Source organism: Podarcis muralis, chromosome 12 (assembly GCF_964188315.1).
Source record: "Podarcis muralis chromosome 12, rPodMur119.hap1.1, whole genome shotgun sequence".
NCBI lineage: Eukaryota > Metazoa > Chordata > Lepidosauria > Squamata > Lacertidae > Podarcis > Podarcis muralis.
This window is the reverse complement of record NC_135666.1, coordinates 22,125,480-22,152,416: the sequence shown is the minus strand read 5'-3', so window position 1 is coordinate 22,152,416 and position 26,937 is coordinate 22,125,480. Positions and strand designations below refer to the sequence as shown.

The 26,937-nt window shown below is 43.9% G+C and overlaps 1 protein-coding gene across 3 annotated transcripts in view; it reads left to right on the top strand.

Annotated features, from left to right (window-relative positions):
* Window positions 1-4,844, top strand: part of GAD2 (glutamate decarboxylase 2) — a 35,384-nt gene extending 30,540 nt beyond the window's left edge. For all 3 annotated transcript variants that reach the window (XM_028750774.2, XM_028750773.2, XM_028750775.2), the window contains 3 exons: window positions 778-885; window positions 3,106-3,195; window positions 4,225-4,844. In XM_028750774.2, coding sequence (XP_028606607.2) covers window positions 778-885; window positions 3,106-3,195; window positions 4,225-4,398 — 372 coding nt within the window. In that variant the 3' untranslated portion in view covers window positions 4,399-4,844. The remainder of the gene's footprint in view (window positions 1-777; window positions 886-3,105; window positions 3,196-4,224) is intronic.
* Window positions 4,845-26,937: the final 22,093 nt, after the last annotated feature.

Sequence of the window (26,937 nt, the reverse complement as noted above, 5' to 3'; positions counted from 1 at the left end):
GGACGGAGGCCGTTAAAGGTCAACACCAACACTTTGAATTGTGCTTGGAAACATACTGGGAGCCCATGCAGATCTCTCAGGACCGGTGTTTATCCACTCAGGAAAAGAAGAGGATGGTTTAAATCAAGTTTCACCCTGACTACATTCATATACGGTATTTCTCAAATTGTGAAATTAAAGGTTTATGTCCTGTGATCTCTGTACATAAGTAAGAACACAAAAGGATGCATTCTAACTATGCCTACTCAGAAGGAAGCCCTACTGGATTCAATAGGAAATCTTTGCCCAGAACTTTCCAGGAGCTTGAGCAATAATAAATACAATATGCAGCCTGCTGCTTTTGGTACTTTTTAAGGAGGACCTTGAGTGAGGCCTCCTGTAAGTGAGCAGAGAGGGTTTTAAGGAGGGAAGTGGTGCAGATACCCTCCCATTTGTGATCTTCAATTCGGTAGCCTATTTCTGATCCCCATACAATTCAGAGACCTCCAGCATCCCCTGCTAATAGATTGCTGTATATTAGAGAAGCAGCACCCTTCAGGTCATATGTTGATCTGTTGCATAAGGTTTCAAACAAGGCAAGTGTTAGTTTCTTCTTAAAACAGTGCCAGCTGTGATGCTTCCCCCCCCCCCCCCCCGTGCATCCTCCAAAATCAGAAAAAATATATATATTGTTCTCTTCTGATTATAAATTGCTTCAGGGGTTCTTGTAGCCAAGCGATATATACATTTAACAAACCTAACCCTCCATTCCTCTCTCTTTCTTCCTTTGCTCCAAAGGGCACTGTAGGATTTGAAGCACACATTGACAAATGCTTGGAACTTGCAGAATACCTGTACAACAAAATAAAGAACAGAGAAGGCTTTGAGCTGGTGATTGAGGGAAAGGTGTGTGTGTTTATTTTAACATAGCTTTGAAAAGCAAATCCCTCCACGCTTACCTAAGAGTAAGGTAAAGGTACCCCGGCCCGTACGGGCCAGTCTTGACAGACTCTAGGGTTGTGCACCCATCTCACTTAAGAGGCCGGGGGCCAGCGCTGTCCGCAGACACTTCCGGGTCACGTGGCCAGCGTGACAAAGCTGCATCTGGCGAGCCAGCGCAGCACACAGAAACGCCGTTTACCTTCCCGCTAGTAAGCGGTCCCTATTTATCTACTTGCACCCGTGGGTGCTTTCGAACTGCTAGGTGGCAGGCGCTGGGACCAAGCAACGGGAGCGCACCCCACCGCGGGGATTCGAACCGCCGACCTTTCGATCGGCAAGCCCTAGGCGCTGAGGCTTTTACCCACAGCGCCACCCACGTACCTAAGAGTAAGCATCACCAAACACAGAAAGGCAGACTTCCAAGTAAAAGTGCATTGGGATTGCACTGCTCCAGAACATCTATTACTACACCATTTTATAGATTGGGGATTTTATTGATTAAAAAGTCTGCCCTGTACTTGCTAATCATAGAGATCAGACTGTTACCAAGGGACTGTTTGTCAAGTAATCTTCCCGCCCAGTGTGCTAGAAGGAATCGACGTAAGCACTAGCAGAATGATTACCATGCTGATTTATGAATCAGTTGCAAGATCAATGTAAGGAGCCCAGAGAGCACCTGAATTGGCCAGAACATCAATCAGCCTTCCTGCCTAGCAGGAAGACAAGAGTGCAGGCTTCCCATAGGCATCTGGTTGGCACTGTGCCATTGGCCTAATCCAGCTAGCTCGTATTATGCTCTTAGGTTTTAAATCTAACCCAGTGAATACATATGTGTATTCCCTGTTGCATAAAAAAGTAAAGGACCCTTGGACAGTTTAGTCCAGTCAAAGGTGACTATGGGGTTGTGGTGCTCATCTCGCTTTCAGGCTGAGGGAGCCGGTGTTTGACCACAGACAGCTTTCTGCGTCATGTGACCAGCATGACTAAACTGCTTCTGGTGCAATGGAACACCATGACAGAAACCAGAGCACACGGAAACACCATTTACCTTCCCGCCACCGCAGTACCTTTTTATCTACTTGCACTGGTGTGCTTTCGAACTGCTAGGTTGGCAGGGGCTGGGACAGAGCAATGGGAGCTCACCCCGTTGCATGGATTTGAACTGCTGACCTTCTGAGTACAGGCACCACAAGTAATACAGTCAAACCTCAGAACTCGAACAGCTCCGTTGCTGAATGTTTCAGTTACCGGGCGCCAAAAACCCAGAAGTGGGTGTTCCAGTTTTCGAATGTTCCTCAGAATTTGAGTGGCCAATGTGGCTATGCAAAAACCTAGCTGTCAGCCAATCAGAAGCCACGCCTTGGAACTCAAACGTTTCAGAAGTCAAACAGTCTTCCAGAACAGATTATGGTTCAAGTTCCGAGGTTTGACTGTAGATCTAATTGATGTCAAACTATAGACACCTAGGGAATTAAAGGAATCCATAGGAAAAATCAAGTCTGCTCTTGAAACCCTACTATATCTCAGTCTCCTCTAACTGGCAGTGGCCCTCTAGGGCTCCAAGAAGAGATCTTTCCTACCCTTGCTGCCAGATCTTTTTAAGTGAAGACGCCAGGGACTGAAGCTCAGACATTGTGTGTTCCAAGCATATGCTCCCGTCACCTTCTCCCAGTATCTATTATCCCTGCCATATTCCTTAGAACACATTAGGTTGGATCCAACATACTTGAGTTGCACTTAGGTCCCATTGAAATCTACAAGTTTCATAACCTGAAACCTGAAACATTTCAAAATTAAAAAGTTAATCATTGCTATGTGAATACCCATTCATTTCAATGGGAAACAAGTTTAACTAGCATATTCTAAATCCAACCTGTTGCTACTGCTGAGTGCAGATAATAAGTAAACAGCATGACCCCGTGCATGTTTACTGAGAAGCACTTCTCACTGGGTTTAATGGGGCTTATTCCCTAGGAATTTATACTGGAGACGGCAGCCTAAATTTATCAGTGGAGGAGCTGGGGTTCTAAAAGGTTGAGAAACAGCACCCTACTCAAGCTTGGGGTTGTTTTCTGCTCTTGATCCGGTGTCATAGGCAGAGCTATGTGTGGGAAAGGGGAACGCATGGACCTTGTGGCAACTGAGCTGCTCGTGCAATCTAAGATGTTATTTTCTTTCCATTAGCCTCAGCACACAAACGTTTGCTTCTGGTATGTGCCTCCCAGTTTACGAAATATGGAGGATAATGAAGAAAGAATGAACCGTCTTTCAAAGGTAAAAAAAAGAAGACAATGTGCCCATTTCTATTACAGAATGCACTTTCCCCCTTTTCAAATGAGACCAGACTAGTCCACACCTGCACATTTTCGCTCTATAAGATGCACCAGGCCACAAGACGCACCTAGTTTTTGGAGGAGGAAAATAAGAAAAAAAATATTCTGAATCTCAGAAGCCAGAACAGCAAGAGGGATCGCTGCACAGTGAAAGCAGCAATCCCTCTTGCTGTTCTGGCTTCTGGGATAGCTGCGCAGCCTGCATTCACTCCATAAGACGCACACACATCTCCACTTACTTTTTAGAAGGGGAAAAGTGAGTCTTATAGAGCAAAAAATACGGTATATGCATTTGCATATGAACAGCAGTTTTGGTCTTTCCCATTCATACCTGCCAGCATTCCCTTCTGTGTTTGTCCCTGCTTTCTAATTTGTTGACTCAGTATCTCTGTATCAGGGAAACTCAATTTACAGGCAAAAAGCACTGAGACTGGTGTTGTTTGGGGGTAATATCATGTGGACTGCACAAATTAAATGGGGATGCAAACAGCTGCAAACACACAGTAAACTCCAATGCGGACAATCCCTAAACGGCATTGGTGGCCAGATGTCCAGCATGAACTCAGATCCCTTGCAACTGAAGAGCGTCCCTGATGCAGTTATTGCACAAGGCTGCACAGTTTATGGGAGCTTGGGTTGGTTGCTGAGCCAAGTAGGACAAACGCTACACTGGTGTAAACCCAAGAAGTGGTAGCCAATGAAGGGAGAGACATAGAATGTGGTCATATATCAGAACACAGGTCACCCAATAATGTTGAGCGGGAGGGGAGATACACGGAATGTTTTGACATCAGAACACAGGTCAGCCAATGATGTGGCAGGGGAAGGGAGAGCAACAGAATGTTGTGATACAGGTGAGTTCTGCTGGATGCTATAGGGAGAGGACCGCATGTCTAGCTTGCCCCTAAGAATATGCTCAGAACAGAGGCAGTAGAATATTAATTTTGTTTTTCATCCTGTGTCTGTGAAGGTGGCTCCAGTTATTAAAGCCCGAATGATGGAGTATGGGACCACAATGGTCAGCTATCAGCCCCTGGGAGACAAGGTCAACTTTTTCCGCATGGTGATCTCCAATCCAGCAGCAGCTCACCAAGACATTGATTTCCTGATTGAGGAAATAGAGCGCCTTGGGCAGGATTTATAATTGTGTGGTCTTCCAGACCCTTCTGAAATGTCTCTCTAGGTAGACAATTAAGTTGTCACAAACTGTGGTGAATGTATTTGTAGTTTGTTCCAAAGTGAATCTATTTCTATATTGTGCCGTCAAAGTAGAGTGCAATTTAACACTTAAGAACATTGCTCCTCTTTAAAAGTATTTTTCCCCATTGAGTTTGTGAATATTTCCCAATTAGAAAATATAAAAAGGCTGCATTCAAACAAATCCAGAATAATGAAATGCTCATGATTCCACCCTCCAAATTTTAGTACAGTTAGTAAAAGTGATAGTTTGCATTAAACGTAGCCAAATTTGCCCCCAGACAGTCACAGAACACAGTGAGGGGCATTGTAAAGCATAAAACAGAAAATGCTTTCAAATAAAGAAATGTTGCCTTTTTTTCTTGGTATATTAGAACAGAATTTCTAATTTACATACATTTCAGATGTATTTAACTACATATAATTTTACAAAAGAAATATATATATATATATTATATATATTAAAAAGATCCTATTTTGTAAAATATAGATTTTTATTTTCTATGGGTTATGAAGACTGCAGGGGCAAAAAATAGTAATAGTAGATATTAAGATCCTTTATTTTCCTTCAGAGAAATTGCATTGAATGCTTATTTTGAGACAGAAGCCCACATAAATTATCCAACAGAAATGTCTCTGTTCTGCTTGTCACTTTACATCTCCAGAGTTTAGTACTACAAAAACCTCAAGAGATTACTGCAGCTCTTCAACAACAACACAAGATCAATGACAGTGAAATTATAAAATCTTTATGATGTTTCTCAAGTGGCCTATCTAAGCAGACGCACAATCATCATTGAAAGTGCTACCCACGACTTAACATGGCGTTGTATTTGGAGTCTTCTCAATAATAATAATTAAAAGGTCAAAGTTCAGATCACTTGCTTGTGCCATCAGCATTTTAATGAGCTGCAGCTAAAGGAAGCCTAAAACTTCTTAACATAAGTAGACCAAACCATAGGGCTTACCAGTGAGGGAGCCAAATTGCTGGGTTGACAGCTTTGGGGTGGAGTAAATCTTGGAATCATGTGGCCAAAATTCACCAAAGCAGCCAACCAGAATTCCTTTGTGCAATCCAACCTCTATACAAAGATTCAACGTGAGGTGACATAGCTGCAGAAGCCCCTATATAATTTTTGCCCTGCCATTAGGCAGAGTGAGGCAGCCAGTTTCCAGTGCCATGAAAGGGCAGCAATTTGGTTTGTTCTTTAATTTATTATGGTTGCATTTTTCCCCAACCAGGGAGGCAAGAGAGAATTTGGTTTTTTTCTGCCTCAGGTACCAAAATAACTTGACCAGTCATGGGTCCTATGCACCTTGACACTAACATGGGGTTGGAGAAGCACCAGCTGCTTTGCCTCGGGCAACGAAAGATCTTGGACTGGGCTGTTGGTCCTCCTTCAAGCCACTCTCTGCACTTATGCAGAGATGGAGGGTTGCAAGATATGAAGGAAATACCTTCGAATACACATAAAGCACTTTAGCTTTACCTCTTTGCAGTTTCAGGCACCTCTTCTGATTATGAGGACCATTTTTATGGCATATTGAAGGCCCACCAAGACTTTACACTTGCAAGTTAGGCCATGTTGCAAGCGGGCAGGGTGGGGGTGGGAAGGAGGGAGGAAAATTCCATCTACCTGAATTTCACATCTTGGAGTTGTGTCTACTTATAACACTGGCCAAGTTTTGGGTTTTAGCTTTAACTAGGATCAACATGGCCACGTGGGTTTGTAAAGCAATATTGTTTTACGCTCTCTCAAAATACTTGAAGTAAACCAGTGCGATGTCGTCAGAATTGATTGAAAATACTTAAATTTTTTGGTACTGGCTCATTGTAGCATTGCAAAATAGAAGAGCGAGGAGATGAAGCTGTGTCTGTAATTTGTGTTGCCTTTTAAATTATATTGATAGCAAGGTTTCATTTGTTTTTTTGTCACCTCGGACTGAGGCTGTGCACTTTAGACTTAAAACTGTACAGTGTTGCCAATCAAACATGTATCGCTGTATAAGCTTGTACAATATATTAACTGAGCCGTCCTTAATTGTGTGGTAGCGGTATTGAACCTTGATATTGTAAGAACTGCATCCGTTCTAGTTTCTCTATTGCTCACCTGCTTCGGATCACAATCTCTTCCACCCTAAGCTGATTCCTGTGAAACGATGTTTAACTCTAGACATTTAACGCTTAAGAGTTGGAAAGTGAACAGCTCTGCCAATGAGATCCCTACTCAGATAACAGCAGAGACTATAGAGGCCTCTGTGCATAATGGCGTCTTCCTTCCATTCACTTCACTGGAGGAGAACAGCCGCAGGATTGGGGGGAGGGCAGCCAGAGGATCTCCATGAATCAGGGCATTTGAGGACCACCCAGCAAACTCTGCTGCTGTGTAATCTCCATTTAGTTGGTGCTACTGCGACTTCCACTGAATGAAATGGACAGTTGCATGGCAGTCAAACTTGGGATAATAGCTAGTTTGCAACACACCAGCCAAATGTTCCTGTTGCCCCAGGGGCAGCGAAGGTACAGGGAGCAATGGCAAAGAGGATTTATAGGCCTGGGTTACATCTTGCATGTGATTTTTTAAAAAAAATTCATTTGTTTGCTTTGCTTAATAAAGCTAATTACGGTCCGTATAGATATTACTTGTGTGTGCCGATCTGAGATCTTCAACTGGTGTTTTCATGTGGATAATCACCAGCAGGATTTTCTTTTCCATGTTAACTCTGTTTGTTGCATCTGGAGGGGGGGGCGGGGGGGGAGAACTACATGGCAACCTGTTCTTCTTGTATTTGATTAAAGTATTTTATCTGTGATGTCACTCAGAACCCAAATAAAAAGTGTAAAAATGTGGCTGACATGTCTCTGGGGGTTTCCACGCACCCCTCCCTCCCTTTTCATTACCGACCTGGGAGATCGCAAGAAGCAGGAACATCTTTTGTGCCATCTCTCACCAAAGGTCAGGAGGACTAGGGAGCTTTATTCCAGCTGTCACCCGTTGTCAGGTTGTTGCTTCAGCACATTTTCTATTAAATGTGATAAGCACAGAAATAATGGGACACTGTCACAGGCTCTTGATTCCCCTCTTATCTTTATATACATAAAGTGGTTTACCTGTTTCATTATCTTATAAGGGATGTGGGATCACAAATAAAAGAAAATGTGTTTTTTGTAAAGGAGAGGAAAACCTGTAGCTCATTTGGCAACTTATGTTTCTTTTAAGAAGGAATCTCTTCCTTCCTTCCTTCCTTCCTTCCTTCCTTCCTTCCTTCCTTCCTTCTTATTGCCTTTCTTTCTTCCACTATCAGTGGACTCATAATCTCGTGAACCGGGTTCGCTCCTGCACTCCTCCACCTGCAGCTGCTGGGTGACCTTGGGCCAGTCACACTTCTCTGAAGTCTCTCAGCCCCACTCACCTCACAGAGTGTTTGTTGTGGGGGAGGAAGGGGAAAAGGAGATTGTTAGCCGCTTTGAGACTCCTTAGGGTAGTGATAAAGCGGGATATCAAATCCAAACTCTTCTTCCTCTTCCTCTTCCTCTTCTTCTAGCCAGTCTCCCATTTGGTCCACAGCAATCTCCAGTAAAGTTCCATATGCCTTCAGCTCATTCATTGTAATGGACCCATAGAAAACCTTTTCCCCATTTTGATGCTTGTCTGCACGGTTGCCACTGTGTCAGGGACTGGCTGGACAAAGAGGAGTGGTGGGAGGTACCAGCCAGGGGGATACCCAAGGGAAACACCAGAGGAGGAAGGCCCAGAGCCTGGGGATTGGTGGTGGGACACTGAGGAGAAGTCAGAGGAAGAAGATTGGGAGGAGGTACCTGATGCTGAAGGGGCAACAGGGTTTAGTGAGCAGGGAGAACCGGTGACAGGGAGCAGTTCAGACTCTGTGGCTGAAGCAGAGGAGGGGAATCAAGAGGCTGCAGAAGAATCCTCTCCTGCTGCAACAAGCTAACAAGCCCCCCCCCCCCCCCGGTTTCCAAGAACATGCAGGATAGTGAGGAGAGTGGAACAGAGGTCAGAGAGGCTTGAGACTGCTTGGGAGATATCCTGGAGAGGAGGAGCCTTAGAATGGGTGGAAGGCAGGGACCTTCAGTCCTGGAAACTGCTCTATAGGGGCAAGACAGACTGGGACGTGTTGCTGTTTCCTTGAACTTCACTGACAACTGCCTCTGCTTCTATGTGCTGACCTGCCTCTGACTCCAGCCCTGACACACTGCCGGCATCCCTGTTCAGTGTTCACCATGAGGGCTAGGAACGTAGGAAGCTACCTTACACTAAGACCATTGGCCCATCTATCTCAGTGCTGTCTACACTGCTTGCCAGTGACTCTCCAGGGTTTCAGGCAGGGGTGTCGCTCAGTCCTATCTGGAGATGCTGGGGACTGAACATGGGGGTCTTCTCCATGCACAGCATATCTCCTACCGCTTAGCCTTGTGGTCAGGTTTATGTGGTCGGGTGCAGGAAATCTGTGGTTCTAAAACCATATGGAAATGTGAACTGCATGAATGTCTCTCCCATCTCCTAGCTGTAAATATCCAAATATTAAAAATGGTTGGTAAAGCAGCTGGGGCAGCTAGCTTTCAAAAATCGGAGTCGGGTTTTTGTTTTAAAGCAGATGCAAAGGCTTGGATTCTGCTCCCAAATTAAGCCAATTCCAATGCTATTATCCAAAGTGTGTGCACAGCCTTAATTAGCACCCTTCAGGATAAATGGGTAGGAATCGTTACAGCTGGTTTGAAATGGCTAGGAGGAAAGAGGGAGGGGGATTGAGAAGTATATAAATGGAAACATTAGCTGAGCACTGACTCACAGCATTCAATCTTCAAAGCTCACCATCTGTTTGCTCTCCCTTCTCCCAAATTCTCCAACTGCCAAGTACAATAAAGAGGAAGGAAAACAAAGCAATGTTGACCACCAAGAGCAAGCAGAGGGGTACTGCAGCATGTGGGACAACCTGTAGGATCTCCTTTCATCTCCATCTGCATCATCAGATCATCTCTTTAAAAATGGGTAACCAGGTATCATCAGCTCAGCCTTGCCCCTATCTAGATAGGGGTGCATGCAGTATGCCTCTTAAGCAGTGCGTTTTTTCAGCTGGAGAGTGCCAGAGTGCAGTTCCGGCACCTCTCAGGTGGGCACCATTGCAGGCAGGCCCTCCTACTGCCCACTTTTTGCCCTTCTGAGAAGCCCAAAATGAACATTGCAAGTCAAAACTCCACCTAGCTCCTAGCTGTTCCTAGCCACGATTGGTCAAGCTATGGGCAGGGTCAACTCACATTTCCTTTTCTTCCATCCATCTCCCGTGAAGCAGGCTTTAAGCTTTCCAGATAGGCCTCAACCATTGCATGCGTCTGTGTTTGCACGAGGGCCCTTCCAAGCTGCCCTAGCTGTTTGCCTGAATCTAAGAGAACGAGGGAGGCAGAGGTGCATTTATTTGAGCTGCACCAGAACCAGGGGCTACCCCCAGACCAGTTAGGGAGACAGCTTGCCATACTTTTTAGCACCTCCATGGGTAGCTGCCCATAGGGAGGAATGGGGACTAGTAACACATTCTATGAAAATGGTGCCATGTTGCCAGTCCTAGACCCCCTAAGCAAGTCTGATGCCATCAGGTGCGCTGGAGGACATTGTTCCATTCCTGATGTTGAAGAAATATTCAACAAGTTTGGTTGGCATCTGTATGTGGAACTGGGGAGGTGGGTATCCTTGAGAGCCAGTGTGGTATAGTGGTTAAGAGCAGTAGACCCGTAATCTGGGGAACCGGGTTCGCGTCTTCGCTCCTCCACATGCAGCTGCTGGGTGACCTTGGGCCAGTCACACTTCTCTGAAGTCTCTCAGCCCCACTCACCTCACAGAGTGTTTGTTGTGGGGGAGGAAGGGAAAGGAGAATGTTAGCCGCTTTGAGACTCCTTCGGGTAGTGATAAAGCGGGATATCAAATCCAAACTCTTCTTCTTCTTCCCTTCAGGAAGAGAAATGTCTTGGATCAGGCCTGTGCATTGACCAGACTTTTCAATTCAGCAATCTTACAGCATCAGGTGTCTGCAGACCATGACCTGGGGCTGAGCGTGTCCCTTTCAGAGAAAGCATAAACAACCTCCTAAATGAAGAATGTACCCTAAGGGTATATAAGCCTCCCAAAGACATTTACTAGTAAGAATCTCTAGGCCACAGAAAGTGTTGTGCACCGGCCAGAGTTCCTGATCCATCTTCAGGGGTCACAACTGTTGCTAATAGGGTTCCCAGCAGCCAAAGACAGAAGGTTCGCAGGACAATGGGCTATTTATTTGGGCTATTTAATAAAATATGTAGCCTTCACCCCATCTGTGTGTTTATTGTGCTCCTAATCCAATAAGAACGATCACTTCTTTGGACAATACAGTGGTACCTCGGGTTAAGTACTTAATTCGTTCCGGAGGTCCGTTCTTAACCTGAAACTGTTCTTAACCTGAAGCACCACTTTAGCTAATGGGGCCTCCCGCTGCCGTTGCGCCACTACTGCGCGATTTCTGTTCTCATCCTGAAGCAAAGTTCTTAACCCAAGGTAATATTTCTGGGTTAGCAGAGTCTGTAACCTGAAGCGTATGTAACCCGAGGTACCACTGTAGGAGGACACGGGCAGGAAAAAGACTAACAGAGAGCAACATGTCATTGGTATTTTCTACAATAATTCTGAACTGGAAATGCAGTGTGTGTGTGTGTGTTCTCTGAGAGTCTAGACCACATGATAGCTTAAACAGCCTCACAAATTATTCCCTGACAGGTAGATGATAAATCATAGCACTTACAAAAAATGGCAAGTGACTCCACGTCTCACTCTGTCCTTGTACAGAACCTCAGGCAGAGATGAATTATGAAGCTGCTGACAATATGGGTGCCTTCCATGCTCTAGCTGGTATTCCTCCTGCTTCCTTCTCTCCAGCCTCCCTGCTGGTGACTCACACCACTTCAGAATAAAATGGAGTGCTAGTTAATGCAAACCCTTTATTTTGCACATGGTTTGTGCTTCAGATAATCCATACTTTCTCTTGAGGCTTGTTTGACCATACTGAATTCCCCATAATACAAGGCAAGTAATTTGTGGTCAGGATTTCTTCACTCTGTGAATGGCTGAACTGGCAGAAATGCAAATATTCATATGTCACAGCTAAAGGCTTCATCCTTTAGGGGAGCCAACAGTGTGACGCGGCAGCTAAAAAAGCCAATGCAATTCTGGGCTGCATCAATAGGAGTATAGCATCTAGATCAAGGGAAGTAATAGTGCCACTGTATTCTGCTCTGGTCAGACCTCACCTGGAGTACTGTGTCCAGTTCTGGGCACCACAGTTCAAGAAGGACACTGACAAACTGGAACGTGTCCAGAGGAGGGCAACCAAAATGGTCAAAGGCCTGGAAACGATGCCTTATGAGGAACGGCTAAGGGAGCTGGGCATGTTTAGCCTGGAGAAGAGGAGGTTAAGGGGTGATATGATAGCCATGTTCAAATATATAAAAGGATGTCATATAGAGGAGGGAGAAAGGTTGTTTTTTGCTGCTCCAGAGAAGCGGACACGGAGCAATGGATCCAAACTACAAGAAAGAAGATTCCACCTAAACATTAGGAAGAACTTCCTGACAGTAAGAGCTGTTCGACAGTGGAATTTGCTGCCAAGGAGTGTGGCGGAGTCTCCTTCTTTGGAGGTCTTTAAGCAGAGGCTTGACAACCATATGTCAGGAGTGCTCTGATGGTGTTTCCTGCTTGGCAGGGGGTTGGACTCGATGGCCCTTGTGGTCTATTCCAACTCTATGATTCTATGTTTGTCACCTTCCCCTCCCCTCCCCGGCAAGGCTCCTGTAACTTTACTAGTTTAATTTTTACCTGACATGCAGCTGCTAAAGTTTCACCACCACAGCATAGCCACGTGCATGACAGGAAGAGCATCACCTACTGCATTTCTGCCTGCCTTGCAGGGGTCCCTCAGACCTTGTGGGGGGCCGGAATTTATTTATTTTTGGGGGGGTGGACGAATTCCTATGCCCCACAAATAACCCAGAGATGCATTTTAAATAAAAGCACACATTCTACTCATGTAAAAACACGCTGTCCGTGAGCTGTATTTAGAAGGTGATTGAGCTGGATCCGGCCCCCGGGCCTTAGTTTGCCTGCCCATGTTTATATCTCTCCCTAGTATTGTCAGGTACATGGTAACCAATTACCACAGACAAAGGGAGTGCCATTATTTAAAACTTGCAGCCCCATACGCTAAACATCTTCCAGAAGTTTTTCTCTCACTGGATGCATGCAAATTTGAACACCTTTCCAGGAAATTTGTTCTCTGGTCTCATGCATATGCTTTTGACGATCTGCTCTCTTATATTCTGAGTGTCATAATGATGACAAGATGATCAGTGGCAAAAAAAATACAGTGGTGCCTCGCAAGACAAAATTAATTCGTTCCGCGAGTTTTTTCGTCTAGCGAATTTTTCGTCTTGCGAAGCACGAAATCCCATAGGAATGCATTGAAAATCAATTAATGTGTTCCTATGGTCAAAAAAAGTCCAAACAAAGCCAAATTTGGTACAACAAGAGTTTATTAACTGCTCTTTAAAGTCACACATTCTGTAAAGAGCATTTCAAATTCAAACCCCGAATTTTTTTAAAAAAAACAGCAGAGTGGCCCAATGGTCACAGAAAATCATAAAAATGCAGGAAAAAACCGCACAAGCTTCCAGATTCTTGCAAACCCCTCCCCAACTGTTCCCCCAGCCACCCACCACACAGAAATTCAAACCCAGAATTTTTTTCGTCTTGCGAATTTTTTTTGTCTTGCGAAGCAAGCCCATAGGGAAATTCGTCTTGCGAAGCAGCTCGAAAACGGAAAACCCTTTCGTCTAGCGAGTTTTTCGTCTTGCGAGGCATTCGTCTTGCGGGGCACCACTGTACCCAGCCAAGTGAGTGGGGTGTCATGTTAAGTAAACAGGTCAAACTTCCCCTCCCTTTGGAATAGTTTAGGTTTACTGAGTTGCTTCCAAAAACAAAAGTCTTGAAGTGTTTGTAACAAGAATAAAATACGTTAATAAAATCACAGGCCCGTTTAATTGTTTATAGCAACAGTCCCTCCTTGTGTAAAGCTAGAGAGACTGTGGGAGATCAAGGTGTTCTCCCCAAAGGAACAATCCCATATGGTCTAAAACATGTAACAATGACTGTGCCAGATGTGCCCAAAAGGCCCAGTTAGAAGCCATTTACACCTCCATCAGAGCTATTAACACTTCAGAGTGACAAAGACATTAAACAGGGTCGGGGGAGGGGGAGAGCTGGGAAATAATCTCTCCTGGGATTTCTGGCATTAACCAGTGTTTTATAAGTACAGTGGTACCTTGGTTCTTAAACGCCTTGGTTCCCAAATGCCGAAAACACGGAAGTAAGTGTTCCAGTTTTTGAGCTGAACATCCAATGTGGCTGTCGGCTATTGTTTCCGGGGCACCTGCACTAATCAGAAGTTGTGCCTTGGTTTTTGAACATTTCAGAAGTCAAAAGGACTTTCAAAACTGATTAAGTTTGGCACTTTTGTTTTTGCTATTTATTTTGCGTTTTTGTTTTTAAGGCTTTTTCACTTAATTTGTTTTTGTGACTGTGTGGAACCCAGTTCAGCTACTGATTAATTGATTATGTGATTATAAAAGCCCCCCATCCAAACAATGACTATCATCAGTGCAGGTAAGAAAAGGGGGAAAAATTAATTTTCATCATCTACAATACTGTCTTATTTATTTTATAGTGCAGTACATTGATTTTTGCTTTCATCTTATGGATCAATGGTCTCGTTAGATAGTAAAATTCATGTTAAATTGCTCTTTTAGGGGTTGTTTTTAAAAGTCTGGAACAAATTAATCCAGTTTGCATTACTTTCTATGGGAAAGCACGCCTTGGTTTTGGAACGCTTTGGTTTTGGAATGGACTTCCAGAACAAATTAAGTTTGAGAACCAAGATACCATTGTATATCATGAAAATAAAGGAACAAGGTATACATCACACAGGACAAGTTACTTCCCCATGCAGCTCAAGAGCCCAAATGAGTCCAGTATTCTGGGACCACATTAGATTTGGCTACCTAGGTCACCATCTTTTTGTTTGTCTGTTTCAAGGATATGTACCTTCTATGCATTTGACAACAGCCTGGCACACAAAAAATGTAGGTGAGCCTTTTGGCTGATCTATGCTGAACTTTTAAAGTGCATTTGAAGTGCATTCTTGCCCTCAGAGAATTCTGAACATTGTATCATAGAATTACAGAACTAGAAGGGACCCAAGGGTCATCTAGTCCAACCCCCCTGCAGAGCAGAAATCTTTTGCCCAACGTGGGACTCGAACCCGCAAATTTCATGCTGTACTGACTGGGCTATTGGTTGCAGGGAAACTAACTCTGTGTGGGTTAAACTGCAGTGGCTGGAATGTGGGAAATGGGTGCAGGCCAAATTTGGAAGGTCAGAAGTTCATCATGCCAAAAAAAGAGCTTGGACCCCAGGAATGAATGAGGTGGGGGGAAATGGCATCCTCCCACCCTGTTACCCCAAAGGGTTGGCAGTGGGGTGGTCTTCTCAAGGCACCTTACAACTGCCCAGAGACAGAACCGTTTGACCAGTAATTTCAAGTCTGTTTTCAGGTGTGTACAACATGCCATCTGGACATTAGTGTGGTGGTAGTGGTTAAATTGGGACGCGGGTGGCGCTGTAGGTTAAACCACAGAGCCTAGAACTTGCCGATCATAAGGTCGGCGGTTTGAATCCCTGCGACGGGGTACCTTTACCTTTTTAGTGGTTAAATTAGGACCGAAGAGACATTAAAATCTCATCAGTTCTTCATCCTGAAAATGTGGAATTCATTACACCCATTCCTTACTTTCAATTTCACTGAAGTGGGCACAATCCTGAAATTAGGGGCACATGTTCCCATTCTTAAATGCCTGAGAAAAGAGCCCGTGGTTCCTCATTTTTCAAGGTGCATTTCTCTCCCTCTTTGTCAATGTCACTTTAAGAGACAAAGAAAATATTCTGCAGATCTCAGCAAGCCCCAGGGCTATGCTTTGTCATTCATTCTGCAACTTGACCTCTAAAGCTGAGTTGACTGTGGTAAGGGCCATTTTAACACCCATCCCTGAGATACATAGGTAATCCACAAAAGGCTGCCTGTTCTGCTGTGAGAAGCTTCCTGCAGCAGCAATGCTAATAAAGTTGCCATTCCAATAAGTTTAATGAGAATGAACTAATTGGCTTTTAATGCTGTCACTCCCAGTCATAAGAGGTAAGTGGGTTGCTTGCCCTCTATACTGCGTAAGTGCCTAGCTGTCAGTGGCAATCCCAAAAATGCTACTGCAGCACTAAACTTGACACAACTTTATTGTAATTGGTAAAGATTGTGTGCTTGGTTTCTATCATTTGTCAACAGGGAGGGGAGCAAAAACATATAGGGCATGCACAGAATTGAAAAGGAGACTGCTGTGAAGCTGTAAACTTTTTTCAAAAATTGACAAGCAAGATTTGACAATCACCTCTTATTGATTGATTGATTGATTGATTGATTGATTGATTGATTGCCATTTATAGATGTCATCTTCCCTCCAAGCATATAAGCTAAACAAAAGCTATAGCTTAGGGCCCCACTCTTGTGGGGCCCCCCAAAAAAAATTTAAAGAAAAAAACCCTGGATGTACATTTCCAAAATATAAAATAAAAAACAAATAAAATAAAACCTACATACAGCAACAGTGTTTTGTGTTGTGTAGGCTCCTATGATGTAAGTAATGGGCCCCGCCTGCTAGCCTGCTCCCTAAAATATCACTGGTTTGCTCATTTCCATATATAGGGTGCCTAAATTCTGCTTGGACTGGTTGCATGGAAACATGTGCAAATGGCTTTAGATCATAGCTGTGAACTTTTCCCTTTTCTTGCGAGGAATCCTATTCGGAATAAGGGAATTTCCCTTTAAAAAAGGGAAACGTTGACAGCTATGCTTTAGATACCTATTAGGTCCATAAATTACCATATAGCATATATTCCACACAAGAAACAGTGGCAATTTGTTGTTGACAAAGGACAGCTGGACATAGAAAGGGCCCCATTACCTTTGGTAGCTTAGGGCCTCATCAAACCTAAATCCGGCCCTGCCTCCAAGAAGCTCAACGTGGCACACATAGTTCTCCTCTTTCCCATTTTATAATAATAATAAGAAGAACAATAATATTATTATTTATACCCCATCCACCTGGCTTATTTTCCCCAGCCACTCTGGGCGGCTTCCAGCAAAATAATAAAATGTCAAACATTCAACACTTCCAACAACCCTGTGAGGTAGGTTAGACTGAGATCACCCAATGAGCTTCATTACTGAGTGGGGGTTTAAATCTTAGTCCAATACTCTTATCTACTACCCTGTCCCCTCAAGGAATTATAGAGAAAAGTGAATCCCATATATATATATATATATATAGAGAGAGAGAGAGAGAGAGAGAGAGAGAGAGAGAGAGAGAGAGACGGAGAGAGAGAGAGAGAGAGATATATATCTCTAACATGGAACATCACCACAAGAGAATAATCATGGAAGCCATCGAGATAGAGAAACACCCTCACAACATGAACAAGCGTGACGACACATCCCGCTTGCCAGACATCTGGAAATTAGCCCTCCCCACAAAAACTGACACCAGATCCAGAGGCACACAGAACGCCATCACCAATCAACCACACCAGACCCAAACCCAGACCCTCTCCACAGATAAATTACAGACACCATCCAGTAGCCAAACCATGGTGGCACCTCCGGATGCTGCACCCCCCTGCAATCCCTACACAGATCTGGCTGGCACAGGCCACAAAACCACAGCTCGCCCCTATACACGAAGCCAAGCCAGAGCACAACTAAATGTAGTACACCCATCTTCTCAGAAAAACTCTTCACAAAGTTCAAGAGGTCAAGACACAAAGGCTTTAGCAACTAATCCACACCTAATGACCCACCTAAGTGGTACTCAGGATATCACTCAAGAAATCACTCAAGATATCCCTCAAGCAATTAAGGAACAAAAGAAGAAAAGGCACACTAGCCTGGGAACTTCCTCTCTGCCCAGAACCTCCTCAACAGTATTTATAGGAACTCAAACACTGAGATCCTGCTCTGTTCCAGTAACAAGAAGCCGAAAGCACCAGCCTGAAGATGACGAGTGAGACCTCGTCGAAACGTCGCCTAGACACCCCAACTTTTACACGGGAAGATACCCGAGGACACCAAAACCTGCATTCCTGTACCCGTGAAAATCTACGAAAGCAAATATATATATATATATATATATATATATATATATATATATATATATATTTGCTTTCGTTGATTTTCACGGGTACAGGAATGCAGGTTTTGGTGTCCTCGGGTGTCTTCCCGTGTAAAAGTTGGGGTGTCTAGGCGACGTTTCGACGAGGTCTCACTCGTCATCTTCAGGCTGGTGCTTTCGGCTTCTTGTTACTGGAACAGAGCAGGATCTCAGTGTTTGAGTTCCTATAAATACTGTTGAGGAGGTGTGGTGTATAGCCTCCAATGTTCTGGGCAGAGAGGAAGTTCCCAGGCTAGTGTGCCTTTTCTTCTTTTGTTCCTTAATTGCTTGAGGGATATCTTGAGTGATTTCTTGAGTGATATCCTGAGTACCACTTAGGTGGGTCATTAGGTGTGGATTAGTTGCTAAAGCCTTTGTGTCTTGACCTCTTGAACTTTGTGAAGAGTTTTTCTGAGAAGATGGCTGTACTGCATTTAGTTGTGCTCTGGCTTGGCTTCGTGTATAGGGGCGAGCTGTGGTTTTGTGGCCTGTGCCAGCCAGATCTGTGTAGGGATTGCAGGGGGGTGCAGCATCCGGAGGTGCCACCATGGTTTGGCTACTGGATGGTGTCTGTAATTTATCTGTGGAGAGGGTCTGGGTTTGGGTCTGGTGTGGTTGATTGGTGATGGCGTTCTGTGTGCCTCTGGATCTGGTGTCAGTTTTTGTGGGGAGGGCTAATTTCCAGATGTCTGGCAAGCGGGATGTGTCGTCACGCTTGTTCATGTTGTGAGGGTGTTTCTCTATCTCGATGGCTTCCATGATTATTCTCTTGTGGTGATGTTCCATGTTAGAGAGCAATTTGGAATCTGCAAAATTAATTTCGTGTCCTGTTTCTTTCATGTGTTGGAAAAAAGAGGAAGTTTTTTCTTCTTTTTTGACGGCATTCTTGTGTTCTGCGATACGTGCATTTATTCGTCTGTTTGTTTGTCCAATGTACGTGGCTGGGCAGACTTTGCAGGGTATTTCATAGACCCCTTGGTTTTCCAACTGGATTTTATCCTTGGGGTTTCTGAGGATATTGGCTATTTTTTGGTTGGCGCAAAAGGCTGTTTTGATATTGTGTTTATGGAGGATTTTGCTAATTTTATCTGTAGTGCCCTTGATATAAGGAAGGAGGGCCATGCCATTGTTTTCTTCTGTGTCTTGGTTTTTGGGGGGTGTTTCTTTTTGGATTAGCTTCGTAACCCTGTTTTGCTGGTATCCATTGGCAATTAACACATTTGAGAGATTCTGTAACTCAGTTGTCAAGTGGTCTTTGTCAGCCAGGCGTTTGGTTCTGGAGATGAGAGTCTTGGCTACGGAGTTTATTTGTGCAGGGTGGTGGTGTGATTGTGCATGTAAGTAGCGGTTGGTGTGTGTTTTTTTCCGGTAGATAGTGTGTCCTAGGGAGCCATCAGGTTTTTTTGTAGATTAGGACGTCAAGGAAGGGAAGTTGGTTGTTGGCTTCTATTTCCATAGTGAATTGTATTTTGGGGTGTAGGCTGTTGAGATGTGTGAGGAAGCTGTCCAGTTTTTCACCAATCAACCACACCAGACCCAAACCCAGACCCTCTCCACAGATAAATTACAGACACCATCCAGTAGCCAAACCATAGTGGCACCTCCGGATGCTGCACCCCCCTGCAATCCCTACACAGATCTGGCTGGCACAGGCCACAAAACCACAGCTCGCCCCTATACACGAAGCCAAGCCAGAGCACAACTAAATGCAGTACAGCCATCTTCTCAGAAAAACTCTTCACAAAGTTCAAGAGGTCAAGACACAAAGGCTTTAGCAACTAATCCACACCTAATGACCCACCTAAGTGGTACTCAGGATATCACTCAAGAAATCACTCAAGATATCCCTCAAGCAATTAAGGAACAAAAGAAGAAAAGGCACACTAGCCTGGGAACTTCCTCTCTGCCCAGAACATTGGAGGCTATACACCACACCTCCTCAACAGTATTTATAGGAACTCAAACACTGAGATCCTGCTCTGTTCCAGTAACAAGAAGCCGAAAGCACCAGCCTGAAGATGACGAGTGAGACCTCGTCGAAACGTCGCCTAGACACCCCAACTTTTACACGGGAAGACACCCGAGGACACCAAAACCTGCATATATATATATATATATATATATTGCAATTTATAATATACGTTCACATCATAACACTCCACTTTATGTCCCTCCCGCCTCATGGCTTTCAAAATTAACCTTTATGTCATTGCATTTTGTACGTTTTCCAATTCTAATTACACACATTACGAAATAGCTCAAAATTTAACTAAAAATATAGAAAGGTAGAGAATTTCTCATTACAAGTCTTCAGACAACCTTGCTAGTGATGTTCATTACTTACAATAATCTTTCGGATATCGTATAAATTTACTCCAGTCCTTTTGGAATGCTTGATCTTGCTGGTTTCGGATTTTTCCTGTCAGCTTCGCCAGTTCTGCAAAGCCCATCATCTTCATCTGCTGCTTTTCTTTCGTTGGTGCTTCTTGTTGTTTCCATTTTTGGGCTAAAAGAATTCTTGCCGCAGTTGTTGCACACATAAACAGTCTTTTATCTTCCCTTGGATTCACCCACTATACCCAATACCCAATAAAAAGGCTTCTGGTAAAAGTGAATTCCTTTTACTTGCCCCTGCCCCCCAAATCCCCTGAAAATATTTGGCAGACTTAATCCACTACGGAGGGACTCCTCAGTGTGTACATTTCATCCACTTTAGCCAGAAGGAAACGCTATAAACGTTTTGAGAGTATCCGTTATCATGAACTGGGAGCGCTAATCAAAGCAGAGAGAGCACAGAGGAACTCAGAAACAGATAAGAATTTCTAAAAAGCACAGATACAGATAAAAGGCATGTCTTGGAGCCTGTGCACACCAAGACAAGTCCCTTACACTTGAAATCATGCTTAGTCATTCTGCTGCCAGTGAAAAGGATTTCACTGTCAAGAGGCACAGGAATTCTCAGTCCTAATAAACAGGGTGACCTTGGTTAAAGACACAGCTAAACCTTTTTCAGGCATGGGACAAAAGATCCCAGAAGGAGCCAATGATAAGTAACATGATATTTGAGGAACTGACCCCAATCTCTGGGTAATGACCCGTATCGTGCACATTGCTACTACAGAAAGCTGAGGGAGACAGAGGAGGAGATTCCAGCATTGATAAAGGTAGTAAATGTAGCCTTGTACCCGAGAAAATAAATTGGTTACTATTGATTCAGCAAAACAGAGCTTCATCAAGTCGGCTTAAAAACCTGGAGGACACATAGGTGAAATTGAGAAAATTGGTGTTTTAATCTAACTAAACGTCACCCACTGAATATGAAAGCATCTTGGAGGATACACTAAAGCAGGGATGAGAAAACAGTGTTGATGAAAACATCCTAGATGTTGTGAGACTACAATTCCCATGGGCTAGTGGTCAGGGATGATGGGAATGGTAGTCCAACAACATCTGGAAGGCCACAAATTCCCCATCCCTGCACTAATGAAAGCATGCATTCCACGACTGGTTCCAGCTGCAAACTTGATTGGTGGCAGAAGCTAGGCTGGCAAGCTGCCGTTTGAAATTTCACACAGTGCCCTGGAGCGACACTACACACAGACACTTTTTTTTTTTTTTTTTTTTTTGCAAGCAACTTTCCCAATATAATGCATTTTTGTAAACATTCATTGGCTGGAGGACTGCGCCAGAAGATTCAGAGACGTGCATATTTCCAACGATAGCTATGTTTTGGTTTGCATATTAGTCCAAGGTAGCCTCCCTTGAAGGGACACGGGTGGCGCTGTAGGTTAAACCACAGAGCATATGACTTGCCGATCAGAAGGTCGGTGGTTTGAATCCCCACGACGGGGTGAGCTCCCATTGCTCGGTCCCTGCTCCTGCCAACCTAGCAGTTTGAAAGCATGGCAAAGTGCAAGTAGATAAATAGGTACCGCTCCGGCGGGAAGGTAAACGGCGTTTCCATGCGCTGCTCTGGTTCGCCAGAAGTGGCTTAGTCATGCTGGCCACATGACCCGGAAGCTGTACGCTGGCTCCCTTGGCCAAAAAAGCGAGATGAGTGCCGCAACCCCAGCCCTTGGCCAAAAAAGCGAGATGAGTGCCGCAACCCCAGAGTCGGCCACGACTGGACCTAATGGTCAGGGGTCCCTTTACCTTTACTTAGCCTCCCTTGAAAATGCAAACAATGTCAAATCTTCCTCCCAGTTCAAATTTAGGTGATAAAACTTGTTGGAGGAAGTTTCTTACGAGAGACAGTGGCCCTAGCCTGTCCTACCTTACAGGGCAAGCTGGAGAAAGTGTGTTTTCTTTCACTCACCTGGCTGTTTTGTAGGGCAACAAAAGAAGTTAATATAAAACAGCCCTGTACCAGCTACCCATCCATTAGCAAGGTGATCTTATTCATCTCATTCAGGAAATGTTGCTATTATGCCTTAAATGACAAAATATTGACATTTTTAAAAGAATTATTGGCTGCCACTAGAATGCCAGCATATCTTACATTGAGCTGTGAAGCCAGGCTGCGTTCAGCTCCAAGGGTCATGAAATGCAGGACAGAATTAGCAGGCCTCAAGCATAGAGAATTGGCATCATGCACCTATTCCAGCCTCTCAAAATAATGTTTTGCTGTTTCCCCATGGAAGAAAAATCAAACCAAATGCAGTTCTTAATGCCAATGTTCTTGGCATGGCTGGAAAAGATGTGTTGAATTTGGACACGGAGAGGTTTTTCACTATCAGATGTAAAATTCCAGGGAGACAGGAGCACATTTCCAGACTACAGCTTTTGGCAAAGAATTTGAAGCTCTTCCAGCATTGGAAGGTATTCACAGATGTTAAACATCTGTATAATGCAAGGCGAAATTGCTGGCACCCAAAGTGCAGGAAGGGTAATGTTACGTTTGTGTGTAGACATTGGAAGGAACCGATGCTCTTCAAAGGAATCCAGTTTTGCCCACTCACATATCGTTTGATTCATCTTTCATCTCAACCTCAAATAACAGCCAGTTTCTTAAACTATATTCCCTCCCCCATTATGTTCACTGATATTCCCCCTCCAGCCCACAATCCTATAGCATAACATTGCAGTCCAGCATTTTGCAACTGAAAACAACCTACAGCAAAACTGAATGGAACTTAGTGGTTTGTTTAGTGATGAAGAAGTAGAACTTTTATTTCACCCAAAGTTACACCAGGAATGTAGGAAGTTGCCTTATTATACTGAGTCAGAATATTCGTCCACTTGGTCCAGTATTGTCTACACAGGTTAATAGGTTTTCTGGAATATCTGTTTCTCCCAGCCTTGGAAATGCCAGCAACTGAATCTGGAACTTTTCATATGCAATAAGTTTGTCACTGTACCTGAGACTAATTCCATCTCCTGTGGTGTCCAGGGGCCTCTAAGCAGAAGACAGTTTTCCCTGGGGAGATGTATGCAGCTGGGGGAAATGGAGTCCAAGATGCTGTCTGGTCCAGTTTTGAATTTGGGGTGCTAATTCTCAATCTAGTAACTTTCTAAAGTTATTAGGGATCATTCAGCAAATTACCACCAACAAAGAACCAATGAAAATAAGACATAGTTATATTCTTCTTTTATTTTATTTTATGAATGCCCCATATTAAAGAGATGCCTTTTTCTTCTTATGTCTTTGCAACAGAATTTCTTGTTGGCATCGACCTCTCTGGAGAGACCACAGAGGAGTGCACCTTTGGGGGTGAAGTCAAAATATAATTATTACTGCTGCTGATATTCTTGTTCTTATTCAAGGTTCTGGGCCAGCCTTTGCCAACCTGGCATCCTCCAAGCATTGTTGGACTACAACTCCCATCAGCCCCAACCAGCATGGGAGTTGTAGTCCAACCAAGGTTGGATAAGGCTGATCTGGACAGATGCATTTATGGAAGCTGGTTGAGCAATTCCAAAATACTTTGCTTAACATTAGCATTCAATATGCTCCCAACTATCACCCAGTCGTTCAAAGGACTCATAATCCACTTTTTGAGAAAATGCTTTACATGTTAAGCTCACAGCATACATAAAAATGCAAGCATTTTATTTAGCTGAGTTGTTCCATTGTCTCCTGTGGGACTTATTGTAGAAAAACTTGAGAAAGGGCAGGAAAAGTGATGGAATCACAGTTCACATGGAAAATGCAAAAGGATTCCTGCGATGTGTTGCTGTGTACATTTCTCCCAAGCACTATGATTATTTTAAAGACGGGGTTGGGGTGGTTTTATGTGCGTATCGCATAGATGAAAGCAACACAACAGTCTAATCCTAAGGCAAAGATCACAAGGCTATCACATCCATCTGCTGGCAATAACAGATGGCAATGCTAATTGTTGTTCAAGGAATTCATATTGTTCTAATTTTCTCAAGGGCAAACTAGGGAAGCAGACGTGAGGCTTTTCCGAAAGCCACGTTTTAACGCTAGTCAGAAAAGGGTTGCAGATTATTTCCAGTTGGTGTCGACAAGCCACCATGGGAAAGAAAATCATGGCACAGGCCTAGGGGACCTGAGGCTCATATTGTCCAACCCCAACTTTCCTTCTGACTAAAAACACATCTTCTTAGATGAAATCAGCCAGGTATGAATATTCCGAAGAAACAAGGACAGGGTCTGTCTCTAGCACAGCCCCAGGCAACCTGGTAACCTGGTGGCCTCCAGATGTTTTGCAGTCCCACTCCCATCAGCCCTTGCCAGTACAGCTGGAGGGAACCACATTAGCGAAAGCCAGTTTTGCAGCCCCATTCAGTTTCCTTTACCTTATTTTTCCTTCCCCCCATGCTGAAACATGGTTAAGGAAACAGTATAGATCCCATAAAAATGTCAGTGACTGTGCTTCCAACACTTATTCATTCTCAGATAAATTCTGACCAACCAACAAAATTAATTAAAATATATTCTATAAATCAGCCCCAGCAAGACGGGGGACTAAGTATGGAGTTATAACTAAAAACTTATTTTAGCAAGTCTGTCTGCACATTTAATTTAGTTATATGTAATTCTTTCTTAATTCTGCTGATTTTATCTCATAAGTATATTACTGCTTTATGTACACCTCTTAAGAGATTTCTTCATGAAGTGGTTTATAAATTTAAAGGGTGGGTTTCTTGTTCTCAAGCTGTACATATTGAGACTATACAAAATAACTAGGTAGAAGGATAAAGGTAAAGGACCCCTGGACAGTTAAGTCTAGTCAAAGGCGACTATGGGGTTGCAGCGCTCAGCTTGCTTTTCAGGCCGAGGGAGCCAGCGTTTGTCCACAGACAGCTTTCTGGGTCACGTGGCCAGCATGACTAAACCGCTTCTGGCGCAACGGAACACTGTGACAGAAGCCAGAGCACACAGAAACACTGTTTACCTTCCCGCCACATTGGTACCTATTTATCTACTTGCATTGGCATGCTTTCGAACTGCTAGGTTGGCAGGAGTTGGGGCAATGGGAGCTCACCCCGTCGTGTGGGTTCAAACCACCAACCTTCTGAACAGCAAGCCCAAGAGGCTCAGTGGTTTAGACCACAGTGCCAGCCATGTCCCTTTTACCTTTACAAAATAACTAGAAGAGTTTTAACAATATAGAAGCCTAGGTAAAAAGTAATCAGGCAAGTAATTGTTTAGCTGGGTAGCTAAGCTGGGAAACGGTTGAAAGGCTCGAAAGGAAGGAAGGGAGATTTCTAGTGAATCTTTACATGCAATCCTATGCATGTTTACTTAGAAGGAAGTTCCACTGTATTTGGTAGGGCTTGAACCACAGTAATAGTACAGTCCTGTACACGTTTACTCAGAAGGAAGTCCCATCAAGTTCAGTGAGTTTACACGTAAGAATCTGGGCAGAGAGTTGTAGCCCAGGTGGGTTTAGTTACTGTTGCATTCCTGTACACATTTTCCTACGCACACAGAACTCAATAGGGCTTGCTTCTGAGTAGACCTGTATAGGTTTGCAGTGCATGGAAATTATGAAACTACTCGTTGACAGCCCTGGTAAATGAGTTTGTTTTTTTCCTTTTTCTCAGCTTAAAATTATTTTGTGAGCTCCAACACCTCCAACCGAAGAGGAAAAATTATAATTCCTGTCACGCAAAATATTTAATCGTTGGCAATGCATAATAAGCCGAATCCAGTGAATAAAATAAATTAACTCGGAAGTCTGAATGAAATTGCCTCCCAAGAATTTTAATGCTCTTCCAAGCATGAAAATAAAACACATTTGCTTCAGGTACTTGTAACCACTTGGCACAAGATAAATGCGTTTCCTCTCCCTCCCCGTTCTCCTTTCTTTCTTAATAAAACCAAGAAAACATTTCCTTGACCAAACAAAACATTTTATAGTATATACTAAATCCTTGTCCAGTTTTGGCCTCCCAAAAGGAACGTGAGTTTTATTTGTGTCTGATGCAAAGCATCTGTAACTCTCTTCTGACGCCACCTGCTTTCCATCTATTAATATTCCCAGAAGGCTTTTATGCCGCTCTCAGGCGAGGGCCGCAGTCATGCAATTCAGATGCGATTACCGGCTTAAATCACTAGATGGGCCCTATTGGCTTTGAAGTGATTAGATGAAAGCTCCTCTGCATACATCACAGGGGTGTCTTTAGCTAGACTAGTTTGCAGCAATGAAGCAAGCAGGTGAAAGTCACCCTTAAATAGTGGCACAGACGATGCACCTGTGTTAAGCAAATGCCATACCAGCAAGGATGCTTCCAAATATTACACAATTCCTATCGAGAAAGCATGCCTGTGGGATAATCAGCAGATAATCAGAATGCAGGTCAAGGGACATAGGGTCCCCTACGTCTTGTTGGGCTACAAGTACTTACAAGAACAGCAGTGATGAATCCTTTGGTAGTGATCCCATTGAGTCCAATGAGGCTCAGTTCCAGGTGAGCCTGCATAAGGTGACAGCATAATTCTGCACACTTCCATTCAGAAGAAAGTCTCCCTGTTTTCCATGGAGCTTATTTCCAAGCAAGTGTGTACAATACTTCCCCAACCTGGTGCCTTCCAGAAATTGTTCATCTACCTACTGGCCATCCCTATTGGTCCAACAATAGGCAGGAGAACACAGGATTGGTGCATCAGGCAACTTAATAGGACAACTCTACAGACAACTTCTTCATATCAGGCCATTAGACAGTAAG